The following is a 20,106-nucleotide window of genomic DNA, read 5'->3' as shown; positions in this document are numbered from 1 at the left end:
AGAAGCAACACGACATGTTGTCATTCTTGACGAGCCGGCAGAGAAACTGCGATCCCTTTAAAATATGACTTCCGCCTCGGCAAATTTACTTCCGCTGTGTCATCTTGGCTCCCCGCATTGGACGTTGCCGGGCCTCCGCTCGACGTCGGGGTCTCGTGACTCTTTTTCGGTCCTTTCGGCGGATGATGTTTTCTCCCGTCAACGTTTTCGTCCTACTGGTGGTCTCGTCCTCCTGCGGGGGGCTCCGGCACGACGCCTCGCTCGACGAGGAGCTCGCCAGGAGCCGACAGCCCTCCAAATGGGGCTCTTTGTGGCCGCTTCCCCAGCGAGTGGACGCTTCGGACCTGACGTTCACGTTAGCCGCCGCCAGCTTTCAAATCTTCGACGGCAAAACGTCGTCGTTGGGGCCGAGCTGCAGCCTGTTACAGAACGCCTACAGGAGGTGACATTGGTAGAATTCTTGAAATTTTATTTTCATTTTTTTAAATTTTAATTACATTTTTAATTAGAATTTATTTTTTTAATTTAAATCCATTTTTGTTATTTTAATTTTTATATTATTTAAATTTTAATTTTATTGTATTTTTATTATTTTTTTTCATTGTATTTAAAATTTTAAATTTATTGTTATTATTATTTTTTTTATGTTGCCAGCCGTGGCAAGTAACAAAGTACAAATACTTTGTTTTAAATGGAGACGATACCAGGGGAAAAAATCTATAAAAGTACATTATCGAACTATGAATAATCTTCCTGTACTTCAAAGTACAATTTGGAGAAGATACCTTGAAAAAAATCCAATAACGAAATACAAACATTTAAAAAGTTGATTTTTCAGGTATTTACTCAATTTACAACAAAGTATTTTTGCTTTGGTACTTCCCAACACTGGCAAACATAACGATTTAAGCAATTTTAATGTCAACCAGCGCCACACATTTACACAACCTGGCACAAAACTCGGTACCCCAAAATATACACAAAGATAACAAAGACATATAACAACCTAAAAAAAAAAAAATCAATCAAAACCTTTAGTTAACCAGAAAATACTCGCTGGCCAGAAGGCGGAGCACAATTTACTTCATAACATTCCAGTGGCTACAAAAAGCAACAAAGTATGCAGGATAGAACACAGTACAATTACAAACTTAACAACTACTGTCGATAGACTCCCTTAATGGCTCTCCATTAAGGGAACTGGATACTGAACAAATGCACAAAATACAAGCACAGCAAAAAACTTGGCAGTCGCATCACAATACAATAAGGAGGATTCAAGTCAATGATAAGTAAGGACAAAGTCCAAACTTACAAGTACAGCCCACTAATGCATCTGCTAAGTACGCGTACCAAGTGTCCTGCTTATTGACGTAACGTGTTACAAAGTATCCGGCATCACTGTGGGTGACGCATAATCATTTTTTCGGGGTGTCTTCCTTTCCAGGTACTACAAGTACATTTTTGGCGAGGTCAAAACAAAATGGCCACGGAAATACTCACCAGAACTGTTGGGGCTGGCGGTGTTGATCACAGACCCGGACTCGGAATGTGACCGATATCCCAGCGTGACGTCCGACGAGTCATGTAAGTTCGCCGGTCGCTAACCTGCGCTCGCTTTATTTCGCTGGTGTGCAGCTGCTATATGAAGCTGTATTGTACTGAGCAGCCAGGACAGGACAGTCGTTTTTGCCGCGGGTCTACGTCGGAATAGGATCCATTTCCTGTTCTGTGATCTGTCACTGGTCGCCATTTCTTCTTCTAATAGCTTTAGTGTACCATAAACGTATTCAAAGTGCTTGCTTACACATCATATCACGAGATGACGCCACTCATAAATCATGTTTGTGTCTTCAGATGAACTGTTGGTGATTCAGCCCTACGCAATCCTGAAGGCGCCGAAAGTCTGGGGCGCCTTGCATGGTGCGCTGCTATTTCCTTTATTTTATTATTATGTTTTCTCTCTATCAATCTCTGCAACGTGTGTGTGCCTCGTGAATCACTCAAAGTTGCTGAAGCTCTATTTCATAATTCAAAAAGAGGAATGAGGAGGCTAAGATTTCGTAACAAAAAAAAAAAGATTTGCGTTAAAACGGTTGAAATAAAAAAAAAAAAGAAAATGAAAAATGTTTTGCAAACTTGTCATTTTTGTTTCAGTCAAGATTGCTTTTGTCTGTTTTAAGGTCTGGAAACATTTAGTCAGTTGGTGTACGAAGATCAATTCGGAGCAGTAAGTGGACTTTGTTAGGCTGAAAATTAATTCTTGAATGAACGTTCACAATGTGTGTGTCGTTCATTCTTTCATTTGTTAATTCTTCCCAATTAATTTTGTGTGTTTCACCTTTGCGTTCATCTTCCCAGAAAAGTGTCAACTTTACCGAAATCAGCGACTTCCCCCGGTTTGCACACCGAGGCGTCTTGCTGGACACCTCGCGACACTTTCTACCCGTCAAAGTCATTCTGGACAATCTGGTATGCAAAAAACGGAAAAAAAAAAAAACAGTAACAATCTAATCTGTTAACTTTTTCCAAAATATTTTGTTGACTCCAGGAAACAATGGCAATGAACAAGTTCAACGTCTTCCACTGGCACATCGTTGACGATCCGTCCTTCCCGTACCTGAGCCGAACGTTCCCGGACCTCAGCCAGAAGGTCGGCGGTCTTATTAGGCTTACCGTAGCTAGCCACGTTAGCTCAGCGCCACGGATAGTAACGAGGCCTCACATTCGTAGTAGACCTTTTTATCATTTTGGTTAATGAGCTAAGTCTTGTCAGCGTCGCAAATGGTAACGACGCCTCAAAATTGTCATTTCGTTTAACAAGCTGTGATGGGCAAGTCTGCATTTCGAGGGTGTGTGGCTTTGCGACACGCGAATGATGTCTTTTCACGACTTCCCCTACAGGGGGCGTACCACCCGTACACGCATGTGTACACGCCGTCCGACGTGAAGATGATTATCGAGTTTGCTCGACTGCGGGGCATCCGCGTCATCCCCGAGTTTGACACGCCGGGCCACACGCAGTCCTGGGGCAAAGGTTTGTGTCCGTCGCCAGCCACCGTCCTCATCGTCAAGTGGTCGTTAGAAAAGTCTCCGGTCCACAAATATAGTGAACCCCAGCTATTTGTGGGCATGGGGACCAGGATGACTAGACTGAATAGAAATTTGAATAAGAGTTTTACTCAAATGGTTCTTGTCTTATCCTTTTCACCTTTTTATTGTCTAAAAAGCATCCGGACTTTCAATCCCCTCTGCGCAGAGTGAGGCAAGAAGCGTGAGTTTTACAACACAAGAGCGTTAATACATTTGGCCTCTCGAGTTATTTGCAACACTTTAAATTGGTTAATAATGGGTGAAAATGAGAGATGACAGGCACAGGCCAGTAGTATGAATTTGTGAAAAAATATAAATTGACCAAATTTGGACATACAAGGTTTCTGCCCAACAGTGATGATGATATATAATGTATGAGGAGTTTGGTTCTTGACCTGGATTTGAATTTTGAATCAGTACTTTTACCAGTCGTCTTTTACGCAAGTGTCAGCTATTGTTCTGCCCATTGTTCTCTCATGGCTTAAGATAGCGTCTTTTGTAAATTGACACTATATAAATAAATTTGACTTCATAAAATTGGTTAATTCAAATGTATTTGTTAACTGCATCTCATTAAATAGTTGCTCAATTGATTTATTGTAGCTGTTCTGCAACGCTGTAGTGTAATAAAGGTTATGAAACGCTAGTCTATAGACTCAAGTACGGCAGCGTTAACAATGGCACCTCTCCCTAGGACAGGCAGATCTTCTAACGCCGTGCTTCGCCGGCTCCGAACCGTCGGGCAGCTTCGGCCCGGTCAACCCAATTATCAACACCACCTACGACTTCATGAGGCGCCTCTTCCAGGAGGTCGCCGCCGTCTTCCCCGATGACTACGTTCACCTGGGGGGCGACGAGGTGGACTTCACCTGCTGGTGCGAGCAACCCGTCACCCCCCGCGCATACGCGAACGACTCCTGCGACACACTTGACTTGCCGTCTTCTCGGCTTTTCAGGAAGTCCAACCCTGACATCCAGAGGTTCATGGAGCAGCAAGGCTTCGGGAAAAACTACAGCGAGCTGGAGTCCTTATATATCCAAAGGTGGGGATGGAAAATGTGACACCAGGCTGAATCGCTGACAATAAATATCAATGCCTCTTATTTGATGTAGACTTTTGGATATCGTGGCCTCCACCAAGAAGGGTTGCGTCATCTGGCAGGAGGTCTTCGACAATGGTGTGAAGGTAAATGAAGGATTGAGACTCAAACGAGGCATATTTTGCGTTGCTTTTCGCAATTTAAAAGGGTTCCCACGGGTCTAAATAACATGTCCGCGACTTACGTTTGTCAAACTAGCCCAAGAATTAAGAATTAGAGCACAAACTCGAAACTCAGCGTTTTGAGAGCTCCTGTCTCATGAAAGTCTATCGTGGCTAACACTACTGCTACTATGTCAGGGTGAAGTAGTTCTTTGCACACACACACACACACACACACTTTGTTTTCTGGACGCACCCATAACCAACATCAATAGCGTCACTCGCTTAGCGTTTCGGTAGAGAAGCACCCTCGCAGGCAACAGAGAAAGGCTTACTTAGCACCATCTGGTGGACTGTTATACAAAATCAATCAAGCCTTCAAAAGAAACCTTTTTTTATTTAATATCGCACCTTTATTTAAATCTCAAAGGGATCATTGAGGGCAACCCTTAATTTTGAATTAATTCTCGAAGACGTAATACAGAAATGGAAACAACTACAGAACAAACATTATTAAAAACAGATTTTGTTTTTTGTTTTGGAACATATCATTGAAATGTTACCTGGTAACAATTGTGTTGAGTTTGAGTTGTAGTGATGTGATTCTCAAAATGGTACAAGGGCTCCCTCCAGTGGTAAGCAAGGAATCACTGCATTAAATGTTCAAACTTTCTTTTCTTTTTTTTAAAGTACAGTTCAGTTATATTTCACTTTAAAGTACTATACACTTGCATTTCATCTGTTACAACTGTTTATGTTCAAACATTTATTGAGATACTATTTTTATTTGACTCGCATACATTTTAATTGAATCATTATTTAAGTACAGTTTAAGTACGCCTATATTTAAGCACAGTGGTAATGGTCATACGGTGCAATGTTAAAGTGTATTACAATAATATAAATATACTTTTTAGAAATCAAATGACTGACATGTTTATAATGAAGTTAGGCTACGCCACTGTTTTTAAATGTTGGTCATGATGGTATAATGTACTTTTTTGAGGTGGTACTTGGTAAAATGTTTGAGAACCACTACTGTAAAGCATTCCAGGAGTATGTAGCAAAAAAAAAAAAAAAAAAAAAAACTGAAAGCCGTGTTACCAAGTTCAGTCTTTGGCTTGGGAACTTTGAGCACTAAACAGTCAGTGGTTATTATTCCAGCAGTTTATGAGTAGTTCGTATCGTTTCACGCGATACAGTCGAGCTGTACCTAATAATAAAGCTTCCTGTTAGTGTAGCGAGGTACAAGTGGCGCCACTAAGCTTGACACGTTGCAGCTCAAGCCGGAGACGGTGGTGCACGTGTGGATGGGCGGCGCCGACTACGGCGAAGAATTGCACAACGTGACGGCGGCCGGATTCACCGCCATCCTTTCGTCGCCCTGGTACCTCGATTATATTAGCTACACCCAAGACTGGCTGAAGTACTACAAGGTGGAACCGCTCAAATTCAACGGTCAGTCCGAGCTTTGGCGGCGTCAGGCTTCTTCAACAGGCTTCATCTTAAAAGTGCACAGGCGTGACGGGGATGTTAAGGAAGACGAGGCCGTTTAAGCTTTGTCGCAGGGGTGTCCAAACCTTTGCCGGAAATTGGAATGCTACATAAGAAGCAGTCAAAAAGATTTAAAAATGAAAATGAGATTGGAATTGGCGTCCTGAAAAGTATTTTCTTGTGTTGAATGAATCTGTATGATTTATGAGTTTCACTTTGAGAATTGGAGTGCTGGAATGCAAAGAACTCTCTTACAGTATTCGAATTGATTGAAATGCACCGGTAGATATGCCTTAGGAAAGTCCACTTAGCTTGATGCTAACAAACAATGCAAAAATAAAGAATAGCATCTGTGCCGCGGTGGTATAATCCTTTAAGCTATGGCTATTTGAACACAAGCGATGGAGCAGCGCATGTAGACAGACAATGCAACTTCTCACAAGCATATATTCTTTCCCTTCTCCAAGAAATGACTAATATTATTCTATCTTACTGAAAAGTTGTGCCCTTCTCCATGTATACCCGAATGTCTGTATTATACTGCCCACAGGTAGCTAAGGTTGCGACACCCACATTTAAGCGCTTCAAAATGTTCTTTTTCGTATGAGCCGAGGGCCGTAAAACAATTTTGTGGCTGGCTGCAAATGGCCCACTGGCCAGACTTTGGACACCCTGCTCGATGACATGGCCGCTTGTCTTGTGTGTGTTGTGTAGCTGAAGGCAGACACACTCATCCACGTGTGGAAAGGCACCCAGCAGCAATACCAGAATGAGATGGCCAACGTCACGGCGGCGGGTTACCGGACCCTGCTGTCCACCCCCTGGTACCTGAACCGTATCGCCTACGGCCAGGACTGGCGGGACCATTACGCCGCAGACCCGCAGGACTTCCAGGGTTTGTGTCCCAAAATACAGCCAAACCTCTAAAAAGGCGCAAACCCAATCCATCCCTCCTCAAGATGCTTTAACATTTCGTTAGCCTAATAGCATATTTGCCAAAGTCATATTTGAATGTTATTTTGGAAAACAAGAAAAAACAACTAATTCAGCAAACAAGTCAAGTGAAGTCAAATTTATATGCAGTCATGGAAAACATCAAAAGGTCAGTCTTGTTGCTTGCTCATTTTAGTGCCTGCTACAACCGAAGGTATATTATATACTGATTTCATATACTTTGTCTACGTAAGTCGTCTTTTGGAACGATTGTCACATATTGAAGCAAAAGCAGATTTATTATGAGCTATCCAAAACCTTGACTCGCATACGAAACGTTAAAACCGCTCCTGTGCAAAGTGTAAGCCTGTTGAAAGAAACCGGGGGGGTGGGAAAAAAAGTACTAATAAATGTCAGCGTAGTTAAATCCTCTCTGCTTTTCCTAAATAGGAACCGAGGAGCAGAAGAAGCTGGTGATCGGCGGAGAAGCCTGCCTGTGGGGGGAGTACGTGGACGCCACCAACCTCACGCCGCGACTCTGGTACGAAGTTCCCATTTGGAAAAAATCTCTTTGTCTGTATCGAAATGAACCACTCCAACCATTACCTCCACTGCTGTGATGTAATTACTCATCTGTCAGGTTTTGCTTGAACGGCGGCATTGTCACCAATGGAATTGTCGTATGATTATGACCAGGCCTCGCGCCAGCGCCGTTGCCGAGCGGCTGTGGAGCGCCAAGAACGTGACGGACGTCAACGACGCGTACGACAGGCTGTCCTCGCACCGCTGCCGCATGGTCGAGTGAGTGCCCACGCTTCCGTTTTTCCACTTGGAGAAAACTGAATTAAGGATTCCCTCCCCCCCTCGGCGGCAGGCGCGGGATCCCCGCCGAGCCATTGTTCTCCAGCTACTGTCCCCACGAGTACAAGGGAATCTGAGGAGGAAGAGGAAGACGCGGAGGGAGAAATTGAGGAATCATGTGTGGCGTCGCACCTTTTTATTTTTGAATACGCACACGCGCTCTCTGATCAATGCACTCTTTTGTAATTTTTGTAAGACTAAATATAAATGCTGACAAATTGACTCGGTATACTGTTCTTTTTTTTATTACGATCATTAAAAGCACTTCAAGTGAGCGGTTAGCACGTCTGCCTCACAGTTTGGAGGTCGTGGGTTCAAATCCGGCCTCCTGTGTGGAGTTGATGCTCGCGTGGGTTTTCTGCGGGTGCTTCGGCTTCCTCTCGCATGGAAACCCTGACTCAAGTCCAGAGTCATAGAAGGTCCTTGTAGCCACGCCTTCGGTCCAAATCAGCAGCCAATCACAGCAAGCCGGCCATTCGCTTCAGCAGCGTGTTCTGCTCGTGCGCGCTCATGGCCTCGTACGTGTCGAGCTCCAAGGAGAAGGTGGCCTTCCCCGAGGTCAATGTTCGCAGGACTGTGGAATAGTCCTTGCGTGGTTTAGAAAGAGCACAAAACCAAAAATCTGTGAGTAATTCAACGAATAGCTGAGGATAGGGAGAAAAAAAAAAACATGAATGGTTGAAAAAACGAAGAGAATTACTCGTCTACGACATTTGGTCCCTGGCCGTAATCTACCAGTTGACGGAGCGACACGCAGATCTTGGGACTCACCCTGGTCTCCGCCAAGGGCACGCTGGCCAGCAGCACCTTGTCGTCCTGCCGACTGCGGATGTCCCGGACCGTGCCTCGCCTCTGCGCCAGGTCGCCCAGCACGGCGCCCAGGTGTTGCTCCTCCACCGTCACCTCCATGGACATGACGGGCTCCAGAACCTGCCCTCCGGCCAGCCTCAGAGCCTTCACAGGATGGGCACACAGCTGTAGATTTGCGTCGGGAAAAGACGCCCTTTGAAAAGCGCCGCGGCAAGACCCGAACCTTCAGCACGCAACGAGACGCGCAGGCGGAAACCATGGCCGGAGAAGTTCCCGCTTCCATGTTGACCCGTTGGATCAGTGTGGACACGCCCTGCAGAGGGGAGCCCAGCAATGGACCTGGAGAAGTCAAGACAAGAATGCAGAACACTAATACTGTTCCACGCTGGCAGTCAATGCACGTAAAGGTACGGAATGAAATCTCCCAACATCGGCGGTAGTATCTGAGGCAAGATGGCATCTGTACAGGTACAAGAAACACTTTCACACTGTCTGTCAATGTGTCAACTGTGTGTAAGTAGTAGTACCAATAGTAGGTCGTATTACCGAGGTAATACCCCCCTCCCACCGTACCAGCTTTCTCACTAATACAATATTTGCAAGTCAACTTTGGTCTCAATTGTCCTGACAAACTCAAATTAATAAAATCTCCTCGCCCTACTTCAAAGACTGTGCTCACCTTGGAGGTAAGAGCTGTGCACTCCGTTCTCCACCGCCTCCCTCATACCTTCCGACAAGGTCCCGGCGGCTTCCTCCGCGAACGTCAGTCGACGGGACCCGTCGGCGTGGTCGCGGTCGGGTCGGACGGCCAGCTCCACCGTCACCACGTGTCGTCTCTCGCCCACTGCGCGGTCCAGTGTGTCTGCGTCACAAGCAACACAGAGGCCGTGGCAGCAAAGCAACCGGGTCCGAATTTCAGGGGCGGTCAAATCGACGTACCGACGGCGGCGGCCCGGTGGAGGACGGTCTCCCGGTACGCCACTTGCAGCGGGCCCAGGTGGGTCTCGATGCCGTACTCCCTCCGGATTCGATCGTGGATGATCTCGATGTGCAGCTCTCCCATGCCGCACAAAATAGTCTGAGGATGGCACAGCGGAAGGTTCAGTTGGCAGTGCCTTTCACACAGGGTTAGGGTTAGTCTTGAGTCTCTAGAAAAGCGGTGCTTCGGAGGTGCGTATGTGACAGATGGCAACAGTTGCTTTCGACAAAACGGGACCTGAGAAGTGAGTTTCCACCATAAACGTTCACACAGCCTACTTCCAACCTCTGATACTTTGTCGGAAGACAGAACATTAGTGGATCAACTTCTAGATATTAAGGTATTAAATCTTAGACCCATGTCCTGGGTCTAAGAAATGTGTGTAGTGTTTCATGCGAGTAAAGGTTAGGTTTGACTGGCAGTGCGAAAGCGATGGAATCGTGGCTGATGCGGTCATACCTGTCCGGAATCCGGGTCAATCCGGACTTTCAGACTGGGGTCTTCTCTCTGGAGATTGTTCAGCGCATTCTCAAGATCTAGGTGGGAAACAAAAACACATTGCGGCGAATAGCGAGTAATGGCGGGAGAAGCCTCACTGGCAAACTCACCGGCCTGTTTGGCCATGGTGGGGGGCTCGATGGTGCAGAAGAAGACTGGGTCGGGGACCTCCACCCCGGAGAGGACCGCGCCGGTCCGGCCGTCGGTCTGCGCTCGGCGGGCGGCGGCGGCGGCCGACGCTTTGGAGGAGACGATGGTGTCGCCAGTTACCGTCTTAGAGAGAGGAGAGAATGCGTTCGTGTGCGCCACATTGAAGGAAGGACGTGACAAGGACGAGGCGAAGTTCACCTGCTTGAGTCCGACAGTGAGGGCGATGTTTCCCGCCGTCATCGAGGGGATTTGCACGTGTTGGTCGGCAAAAGGCACCAGCAGTCTGCTCAACCTTTCGCTGAAGAGGAATGTAACAAAGTACAAATACTTTGTGACTGTACTTACATTGATTTTTCAGGTATCTGTACTTGAGTGTGTTTTTTTTTTTGCGTGCGATTATTTTTACAGCAGCGCTAATCGGGACGTACGTGCTGTTCCTGTTGATGTTGTGCATCGCCGTCTGCGCTCTCAGCGTTCCCGAGTAGATCCGAAGGAAAACCAGCGGGCCGCGCTGCTTGTCGTGGAGAACCTTGAAGGCCAGAGCGCACAAGTCGTCCTTGTACCAGCGCCTGTACGGAGCCCAGAAGTGGGAGTAACTCCCATATCTCCAAATTTGGTCCATTTTATATTTTTCCACAAATTGGTACTATTGGTCAGTCCCCTCGTGGGTCTGTTAATTTTTACAAATTATTGATCAATCTAAAGTATTGAAAATGGCTTGAAAACGATGCAATGTTAATCACTGCCAGCCTTCCCAGTTCACATGGATATTTGACTTCTAAAGCCGTCAATGGCAGTGAATGTGTTAATGGATCAACAAACATGCCGTTTTTTGTTATTTCTTTCTGAAACGTGATGTTTTTGGATATGCGAGGATTCTGCCTGACATCAGCGATATGAGCAAGTCATAAGGAAGTCCAGTTGTAATCTTTAAGTTTCAAGCAAGTCCCAAGTTATTGTGGCAAAAGTATTGCAGTTAGTCCAAGTCAAGTCGAGGAGGGAGCATATTTCACTCACACCAGGTCGTGGGGCCTTTCGTCGGGGGCCGGCAGGAAGGCGGTGATGGCGTCCAGGAGCGGTTGAACGCCTTTGTTGCGTAAAGAGCTTCCGCAGAGCACCGGGACGCCTTTACGGGCCAGAGTGAGCCGCCGCACCGCCTCTCGGAGCTGAGGACAAAACCTTGTTTAGTAGGCCTGCGACGATAGCGCTCTCTGGGACATTTGGAAAATGGAGTCCCTGAAGCACGTTTGACTTTGCGTCGAGCATGGGCAAAAGTTTGACAACTCGCCATAAAAGTCGAAACCCTAATGTTAACAGTTTGAAATTTCAGCCCGCAAAGTGATTTCCACATCGCGGCGTGAAATTTGGTAGACACGTCTATCATCTCCAAACAAAACAAGTCTCAAAGAGACATTACTGGAAAGACACAGGAGGTCTGCCATTTTAGTTAAAAGCGGCCATTTAAGGGTCATGCTGGCCATTTTGACACTAATTAGTCAGAAGCCCATTAAACCAGTTTCATTTAACAACATGACATTTGAGCGACATCTCTACTAGTAGACCTACAAAAATGTCTCAATGAGCAATGCCCGAAAACACAGAAAGTCTGCCGTTTTGCTTCAATGCGACCATTTTAGCGTCATTGGATATTTCGAGGGATCCTTCAAAGACGAACGAGTCGCACAGGTTTTGTCCAATCGTTATACGATTTAAACCAATATATACTACACTGATGGACAAGGCTAAATCACATTATGGCCGCACAACTCACTTTAATGTAAGGGACAGCGTCAAAATTGTCACTGAAGTCGCTCAGCAGCAGTTCGGCAAACTCATCATCCAGATCTGCAACCTGAAAGTGGGAATAGAACATTTACGTTCAAGTAAGGATGAATACAGTACTTGACTGTAATCCACTCAGTCGAAATGTTTATAATTGGCTGTATTCATAGTTGAAAGTAAATATATAAAAAAACTATGATCCCAAAACCTTTGAATAGAATTTTTAACTCAATTTACATTAGCCTTAAAAATAAATGACTTACGGGTTATTCGATTGAAGAAAAATGCACCAGCAAAAACACACGTGGCGAAGACTCTCTGTAACTTTTGCTACCAACCCAGGCTAAACTCCGAAATACAAACATCTTCATCCAGTCTAGATGTACCACTCAACATACTTCCTTGACACCAATGACTACTTTCCCATTAGCCTGGGCTTTGCCGCTATCTGGCATCACCTGCTCAATTAAAGCCATTCTGGCCTGCCGGACTTCCCGCAGGAGTGCCGCTTCCTCCTGCTGGGACTCGCTAAGGCGTCTGGTTTCAAAAGCGCGCCCGTCGTCCGTCGGCTTCCACGTCAGCCTCTGATTGGTCAACAGGTCGATCACACCGGAGAAGTTCCTGCCTCTGCCGACAGGAATCTACAAAGCAGGAGAGCTGAATCAGCTGTACAATACTGCATTTCCTCAAATTGTGACCTCCACACTTCAATGAAATATTAGCTGCTTCATCCACACCTCAAGTAGAGGCCTTGTTTTTTTCTAAAAAAAAAAAATTTTAAAAAGTGGTGATTCCATTTGGTGAGTGTAATTAAGATTAGATTTATTTATTTATTTTTACTTTGTGTTGCTAGCCAAAATTTAGGGTATGAGCGTGCTTCAGATTAATCTGCTGCTCGAGTGAAGTGTGTGTGTGGGGGGGGGTAACGAGAGCCACATTCACTGATGCGCTTTCGGTCGTTTATTGAACGGAAGGAACATGCAGCCAAACGCGCAAATGAAAATGAAAACACTTGCAAGGAGCATGGCGCAGATGTAACCATATGGAAAATATTCAGATTTTATGGGGGGTTACCCTTTTTATAGAAATGTTGGTACTTTTTTTATAGAAATGTTGGTAACGTTTGAAAAAACGTTAATTTTTTAATTTAAACATTTTTGCATAAATGTTACCTACCTGAAGGAGGACCGGATTGGCTTTCAGCTTCTGCCTGATGCTCTCCAAGGAGAAATTGAGGCTGAAAGAAAAAAAATTTTTTTTTTCTTTCTACAAATCCATTCATATATATATATATATATATATATATATATATATATATATATATATATATATTTCAATCCGTTTTAAAAAAAATGTTTCAGTGGATTGTTCCGTTACTCGGCTGCGGGCTTGTCCATCTTGTTCAGGAAGCAAACGCACGGGATGTGATGCTTCGCCGCCTGCCTCCACACGGTCACAGTCTGAGCCTAATGGAGCCACATTGAGCAGATTAAAACAGTTCTTCTTCTTTTTTTTTTTTTTTTTTTTTTTTTTAAATATGTTTCTTAGCCGAAAGTATGAAAACCTCGACGCCGGCAGACGCATCGAACACGGCGACGGCCCCGTCCAGAACCCGAAGAGCCCTTTCCACCTCCAGAGTAAAGTCCACGTGACCTGGTATATTTGTGGATGCATATTGTGAAACAAAATACACAAGTGCTGTGGAAAAAATATTAGGGGGAAAAGTACACAATATTAGATGAAAATTACAAAATATGACAATCATTTAACATGAGATTAAATGTGACTGGTTTATTCTGAACACAGCCACACCCCGTAATAAAAGGGTGTGCACACTTTTGCAACTTCATTATCTACTGTAAGCTTTTTCTTTTTATTTACCCTTTTTTCAATGGAGTCATCCAAGTTGTACTGCACGATAGTGGTGGGAAAAGTTTTGGAATTATTTATTTCATCTCATTTTTTATTTATTTTTTTTAAACATCACAAAAAACCTGCATTTGAACAGGGGTGTGTAGACTTTTTATAACCACTATGTTTTCAAAGCTATTATTTATACCATATTTTCTTTATTGTTCCTGATGCCCTAAAAAAGCGAGTCAAGACTTTTTTACGACAATTGGAAAATGTGGGTCCCATTTGAAAAGCGATATTTTTTGCGTACCCGGCGTGTCTATCAGGTTGATCCTGTGACCCTTCCAGTCAAAGGTCACCGCCGCCGACTGGATGGTGATCCCGCGCTCCCGCTCTTGAGCCATGAAGTCCGTCACCGTGTCGCCGTCGTCCACGTCTGGGAGGACATTGCCAAAAACAACCACAACAAAAAATAGCGACTTGACGCCATGTTTATTTCCTCCCATCCGCGCACTCACCTCCCAGCGCTCTGATGTAGCCGGCGTAGTAAAGCATCCTCTCCGTGGTCGTCGTCTTTCCCGCGTCGATGTGGGCCATGATGCCGATGTTGCGGATCCTATGACACATTTCGGAAGTCATACAAATAGAAAAAAGGCAAAAAAAAGTTATGCAACTAACTAATAACTAAACTAAAATACAACAACAAATTTTTTTTCTTATGGTCGTATATAAGCCAACCACTGTGTGAGACCACTAAAATAAAATAAAACTACTTTGCCTGTGTTTTCAGTGGTCATGCAAGTGTAAAAATAAGTTAAAAAGAAGGGAGACAACAACAGTGGAGTAAAATTACTCAGCCACTTACTTGGACACATCCGGGCTGATCACAGACCGCAGAGATTTCACGTCATCTATAAAAGTGTGGTCATTAGATGGGGTCATCCATTCATACATATCAACAGCCAGGTTATTTTTATTTTTTTTACTTGTTTAAGTGTATTCTTAATATTAATGAATACATGAAAATGCCTAGACTCTATAAAATAATTTACCACCAGGAAGAAAGCTGTAATTCCTCTTGAGAAACCTACTCGCGCTCCATCTGCAGCACCGCAGTACCAAGAAATACTTTTCCTGCAAAGGACAGTGAACATCTCACGACAATAACACACGTATTTAGAATTGAGAGCACGGTTCATAAATTTACCCAAATCATCCTTTAAATTGCCAATGACGCCCGCGTAATATTATCCGTTTGACCGCCTTGTCATTCTTCACAAGAAGGATTATTTAAACCTGGACTGATATTTTAATGATGTATTCTGGTCGAAAATTAAAAACATTAACACTAAACGGACCATTCCAGATTATCAAAAGTCAAATTTCTATTGGGTACTGCTCCAAAATACATCCCCCTCGAAACGGACACGTTGTATTTGCTTCCTTAATAAATATTTACTACGCAGAAAGTCTTCATTTTTATTTGTTAAATCATACAAAAATATTTTAAATTTATTATGTCACAAATAGTAATGTATTTTTGTTAATAACAATGTTATCCGTGTATTTGAATGTATACATTACACGGAACTATAACGACGCTCACATTGAACAGCCGGATAATACCGAAAGCTACTCTGACGTATTTCCTCTACAACTCGGCTCGAGCTAATCAACATCTAAACAAGCCGAGCCTCGAGAAAACAAACATCAAATTGTCGACGTCTGAGCAATTTTTTATTACACCAGCAACAACTTCATCTGAACATCGTAACACTCGCAACGCAACATGGTGAGTAGATAAATATGTTGGGCCCCATATTGCGACGTTTAATATTGTAGGTGGCACCCGATGCTAAAGCTAGCTAGCCTCCATGTGGCTGCCTCAAGCTGAAGTTGTGTACACATCGTGGAAAATGACGTTTTCTGCTCATATGAGCGTCTAAGGCTCATTAGAACTAGTTGTTTATTCGAATAAGTGCTGTTCATGCAAACTGACTGCGTTGACTGTGCTAAATTTGCATACTAGCAACATTCAATTTACCGCCTGTCAATTTTTAAGCGATAATGTTCATTAATTAATGTCAGCTGATGATTTACAGAAAGACATTTGGTTTTTTTTGTGTGTTGTTACATTTTCCAGTCTGTAAAGATTCAATGTTTTGTCTGGTTGGTGGGGGGTGGGGGGGGGAGTTGTACGCGCCTTGGAATTGGTATCTGGGCAGCGGTTTTACGTTTGGGTCAGTGGCGGTCGTTTTGGGTGGGGGCGTGATTTTAGTGTGGCGGGGAGGGGCATCTAGTGCGAGTTTGGGGAATTTTATGGTTAGGGGGGTACTATGTGATGTTATGCAGGGGGTCATAACTTTTCTAGGGGAGGGGTTTTGTATGTATTATCTTCGGGGGGGCGGATGTGTTGTCTTCGGGCGTTACTGGTTCGGGGGGCATCATATTAACTCCGCCCGACCATCGTGCTAATGTTGCCCCCGCACAATTAAATAGGACATAATTTTTGTGCCCGGTTTATTGTTCCGTGATCGTTAGTTATGAGGTAAAATGTTGATGCGAACTTTGGAGTTTCGTTCTATCATTGTGTTTTGGCTTCAATCTCTGGGGGAGGTTTGGGTCACTTTTAATTTGTTGGTTTCGGGTGGCGCGGGATGTTGGTGATACGGGAAAGGCTTGAGTGTATAGGGGAAGTGCGCATTTTTAGTTGAGGGGGAGCGTTCCTTGTTTTCCTGCGGGGGGGCGGGTGCTGGAGTCGGGGGGGTGGGGTTTTTTCTGAAGAATGTTTTTAAATGAATGTCTTTTTTCTTCATATACCTGACTTTATTCTCCTAAAATAGTTTTTATGCTCGTAGATTGTTTTTTTTTAAAAATGCAAAACAAAATATGCAACTTTACTTGTGGATGTTATACAATGTTCTCAATTATTTTTTTCTCACAATACAAAACATCCAAAATATTCAAATCATTTTTGTTTTTTTTTCTTAAAAATATCACTTTAAAAAATCTCAAATATAAAACTTTTGTCTTAAATAGGTAATTCCCCCCTCTAAAATATACTTGAAAATGTAAAACTCCATTTCTTTAAATATAATTTCAATTCTCTCAACTAATCAATTTTATTCTCATCTTTTTTTTCTCTTATGATTAGCGGTAGTGGCAAAAAGATTTTTTGGGGAGGAATCTTCAAACTCCAGTTTATCCTCATCAGCTTGTGACTTTTTATTTCTCTTAACACAAAACCGTTTCCCTCCAATGTATGATACTACATAAGTGTCCAATTTCTGCTGCCGTCCAGTCATGTTGTTGACTTTTTGTGTTTGTTTGTCGCCGATGCGGCGCAGCCCCAGAACGAGCACATCGAGCTGCACCGCAAGCGGCACGGCTACCGCCTGGACTACCACGAGAGGAAGCGCAAGCGGGAGAGCCGCGAGGCCCACAGCCGCTCGCACAAGGCCCGCAAGACGATCGGCCTCAAGGCCAAACTCTACCACAAGCAACGGCACGCCGAGAAGATCCAGATGAAGAAGACGTGAGTGGCGCGCCGCCGGCGATTCCAACGTCGGCCTCTTCGCGGTCGGCACCTATTACTCCTGACGAGGGGTTCTGTTTAAGACCGCCCCTCGCGCGCCGCTACGCTCTGCTGTCATTGGGCGGCTTTTTAGCTGTTGTTGAAAAAAAAGGCCCCCAGTGTTATCTTTATCACTTCCGTACATGATCATCAGTTAAATGTCATTATTATTTTTTTGTTTTGGTCACGGTCAGATTTTGACTAAAAATTACCAAGCATAAATAGGCATTTTAAAGTATAGCATATGTACCTTTTTTTTGTCAAAAATAAAACTATTATCAAATATATATATATATAAATATTTTTAGTCAAAAGTACAGTATATTAATTTTTAATTGAAAATATACTGTTATGTTTTTATTCAAAACAAAATTTTTGGTCAAATACAGGTTTTGGTTGAAAATATTCTACTTTCTTTTAGTCCAAAATGCTTTATAATTGCCTATAGATAAGACAAACAATACTTTTGTATTAGACATGGCTTTGGCCTGAGGACAAAAACAGCAAAAATTTGTTTTTTTTTTGCGAATAGCAGAGGATCGGTTCAGAAAAAAATTGCGGACGTGAATTTGTGAGTAGCAGTAGTACTTATTTTCTCATAAGATTGCAACTTTATTTTTTTTCCACAAAAATATGCAAATGTATTCCCCCCCCCCCCAAAAAAAAACAAAATTAATTACCAATGTGTTTTTATAAATACTCTTGAAAGATTACTTTTTTAAAAATATTCTTTTAAAAAAATGATTTTATGATAATATTCTCATTAAATGACAGCTTTTTTCCCCTCCAAAATATACAAAAACATACAAGACTTTTTTACACAAATTTTTTCCCAAGATACCAGAAAGGTATAGCTGTTATTAATTTGTAATGTATGTATAATGATGTTAGGTAATTGTCGTGTATTCAGTTCAAATGTCATACGTTGAGTAATATACGTAAAATGTGTGCGCAGCATCAAAATGCACGAGCAGAGGAAGACCAGGCAGAAGGACGACGAGAAGACCCCCAAGGGCGCCGTGCCCGCCTACCTGCTGGACCGCGAGGGTCAGACCCGTGCCAAAGTTCTCTCCAACATGATCAAGCAGAAGCGCAAAGAGAAGGCGGTGAGTCCCGCTCCCGTTGCCCCCCCCCCCCGGCTGGTTTTCTACACTTTTGACCTTGAACTCGTCCTTCAGGGCAAATGGGAGGTGCCGCTGCCCAAGGTGCGAGCCCAGGGCGAGACGGAGGTTCTGAAAGTCATCCGGACCGGCAAGCGGCAGAAGAAGGCCTGGAAGAGGCTGGTGACCAAAGTTTGCTTCGTGGGCGACGGCTTCACGCGGAAACCCCCCAAATACGAGCGCTTCATCAGACCTATGGTGAGCCCGCGCTCGCGGCGCAAAACTCGACTCCGGCCGCCAACAATTGGACTCGACTAAGCGTACTGTTACTTTTGAATAATATGACTCAAGTGAGCGCTATAGAAGTGCAGTCCGTTTACCCAAAAAGTAGTCGTCCAAATCGTTACTTTCAGTGTAAAAACGACTCAAGTGCTGAGTAACTTACGATTTGTTTTGTCACGTGAGAGCACAGGTGTTGCCCAACAATAATCAATCTAGTCTTTATAAAATAAGAAATTAGTGCTAATTCAGCCCCGAGAAATGATCTTCAATTAGCTTTTTTTGTCTTCACTGCATTGTGAAACAGCAAATCGGCTCAGCGGGCGGAGATAGCACGGAAAAGCGCGAGCTGTGTTTCCTCGGTTTGGAAGCGGAGTTCTTGTAGGCTGAAATGAGGATGTTTTTTGGGCAGACGCACGACGGCGTGTGGCAGCTCTTCTCGTTTGCGTGCCGTCATGTGACTGTGCCCAAGCCAGAAGTCTCTCGCTGATGAATAATCCCCCCCAAAATAATCATAAAAAATGGATTGCGCAATCAGTAACCGATTAAACGAAACGTACCGGTAGGTCAATGAAACATGTCTTCTTACTATGAGTGCCAAGTGGCTAACATAGACATATAGAGTGCTGCAAATTTGACCCGCGACCTTTGCATATTATGTGCCTTCGTCCCACCCCTGGCTGCGACCTTTACCAATTTGTTCGTCCAGGGCCTGCGCTTCAAGAAGGCGCACGTGACGCACCCCGAGCTGAAGGCCACCTTCTGCCTTCCCATCCTGGGCGTGAAGAAGAACCCGTCGTCGCCGCTCTACACCTCGCTGGGCGTCATCACCAAGGGCACCGTGCTGGAGGTCAACGTCAGCGAGCTGGGCCTGGTCACGCAGGGAGGCAAAGTCGTGTGGGGTAAGGGCCGACGGCAATCGACGCACTTCTTGCGACTTCAATAGCGCGGGTCTGCCGTTTCGGGCTCATTTCCAGTGGTCCTTCAAAGACTGCTTTCGTCCTAGAGTTTTTGTCTGTTTTTTTTAAACTCCCCTTCTAGATCAGGCCTTTTCCACTTACCAGCATGAAATGTGGTAAAAACGTCTATCAGAGTAGTCCCACATCAAAAGTCTCAAGAAATCTTGCGTGAAAAGACAAGTCTGCCTTTTTAAGGTCATTTCAGCCATTTCCACATTTCCTTCAAGGACAAACTTGTCCGATTGCGACCGTATTTGAACCACAAACATTAATAACTGCTCCAAAAGGTCAAGTCAAATCATTATCTAATTGAAATGTTTTCCCCCTCTCAGGTAAATACGCACAGGTGACGAACAACCCCGAGAACGACGGCTGCATCAACGGGGTCCTGCTGGTTTAAGACACTTTATTCCTAAAAAACTAGACTGCCCGGTCAGGACGTGCTGCACGTGAGGACTTGGGGGGGGGGGGCTGTTTGTCTAAACTGTCAACATTTTGATACCAATAAAGTTGATGTTGAAACACACACGTGAATACAA

General features: G+C 44.2%; 3 protein-coding genes across 10 annotated transcripts; 2 read left to right on the top strand and 1 right to left on the bottom strand.

Moving 5' to 3' along the window:
- The first annotated feature begins 78 nt into the window (after nt 1-78).
- hexb (hexosaminidase B (beta polypeptide)) lies at nt 79-7,804 on the top strand. Of its 5 annotated transcripts, none has more exons than XM_061800159.1 (14): nt 80-442; nt 1,448-1,587; nt 1,858-1,923; nt 2,184-2,230; nt 2,362-2,472; nt 2,552-2,653; nt 2,905-3,037; nt 3,788-3,968; nt 4,050-4,136; nt 4,207-4,279; nt 6,503-6,683; nt 7,172-7,262; nt 7,418-7,522; nt 7,596-7,804. In XM_061800159.1, the coding sequence occupies exons 1-14, from the start codon at nt 183-185 to the stop codon at nt 7,657-7,659; spliced, it is 1,641 nt and encodes a 546-aa protein (XP_061656143.1). In that variant the 5' UTR covers nt 80-182; the 3' UTR covers nt 7,660-7,804. The 5 variants fall into 5 exon arrangements, 4 of the variants coding, with proteins under 4 accessions (XP_061656145.1, XP_061656146.1, XP_061656143.1 ...); XM_061800160.1 differs by lacking the exon at nt 6,503-6,683 and adding an exon at nt 5,575-5,752 and having other exon boundaries at nt 81-442; XR_009792146.1 differs by lacking the exons at nt 7,418-7,522; nt 7,596-7,804 and adding an exon at nt 5,575-5,752 and having other exon boundaries at nt 79-442.
- Nucleotides 7,805-7,811: 7 nt separating this feature from the next.
- Nucleotides 7,812-15,058, bottom strand: gfm2 (GTP dependent ribosome recycling factor mitochondrial 2). 4 transcript variants are annotated; one of them, XM_061800154.1, is made up of 20 exons: nt 14,863-15,058; nt 14,708-14,789; nt 14,521-14,566; nt 14,174-14,271; nt 13,966-14,091; nt 13,366-13,499; nt 13,179-13,267; nt 12,978-13,038; nt 12,260-12,442; nt 11,791-11,871; nt 11,037-11,185; nt 10,448-10,588; nt 10,218-10,317; nt 9,980-10,142; nt 9,831-9,907; nt 9,332-9,470; nt 9,072-9,254; nt 8,616-8,731; nt 8,354-8,536; nt 7,812-8,169 (listed from the first exon to the last, which is right to left on the bottom strand). In XM_061800154.1, exons 1-20 carry the CDS (start codon nt 14,869-14,871, stop codon nt 8,041-8,043), a joined length of 2,289 nt encoding a protein of 762 aa, XP_061656138.1. In that variant the 5' UTR covers nt 14,872-15,058; the 3' UTR covers nt 7,812-8,040. The 4 variants fall into 4 exon arrangements, with proteins under 4 accessions (XP_061656138.1, XP_061656140.1, XP_061656139.1 ...); XM_061800156.1 differs by having other exon boundaries at nt 9,120-9,254; XM_061800155.1 differs by having other exon boundaries at nt 13,366-13,454.
- Nucleotides 15,059-15,287: 229 nt separating this feature from the next.
- Nucleotides 15,288-20,106, top strand: nsa2 (NSA2 ribosome biogenesis homolog (S. cerevisiae)). Its single transcript, XM_061747146.1, has 6 exons — nt 15,288-15,447; nt 17,003-17,190; nt 18,185-18,335; nt 18,408-18,587; nt 19,318-19,510; nt 19,900-20,106. Exons 1-6 carry the CDS (start codon nt 15,445-15,447, stop codon nt 19,965-19,967), a joined length of 783 nt encoding a protein of 260 aa, XP_061603130.1. The 5' UTR covers nt 15,288-15,444; the 3' UTR covers nt 19,968-20,106.

This window comes from Phyllopteryx taeniolatus, chromosome 15, assembly GCF_024500385.1.
Source record: "Phyllopteryx taeniolatus isolate TA_2022b chromosome 15, UOR_Ptae_1.2, whole genome shotgun sequence".
NCBI lineage: Eukaryota > Metazoa > Chordata > Actinopteri > Syngnathiformes > Syngnathidae > Phyllopteryx > Phyllopteryx taeniolatus.
This window is presented reverse-complemented; position numbering and strand designations above follow the sequence as displayed.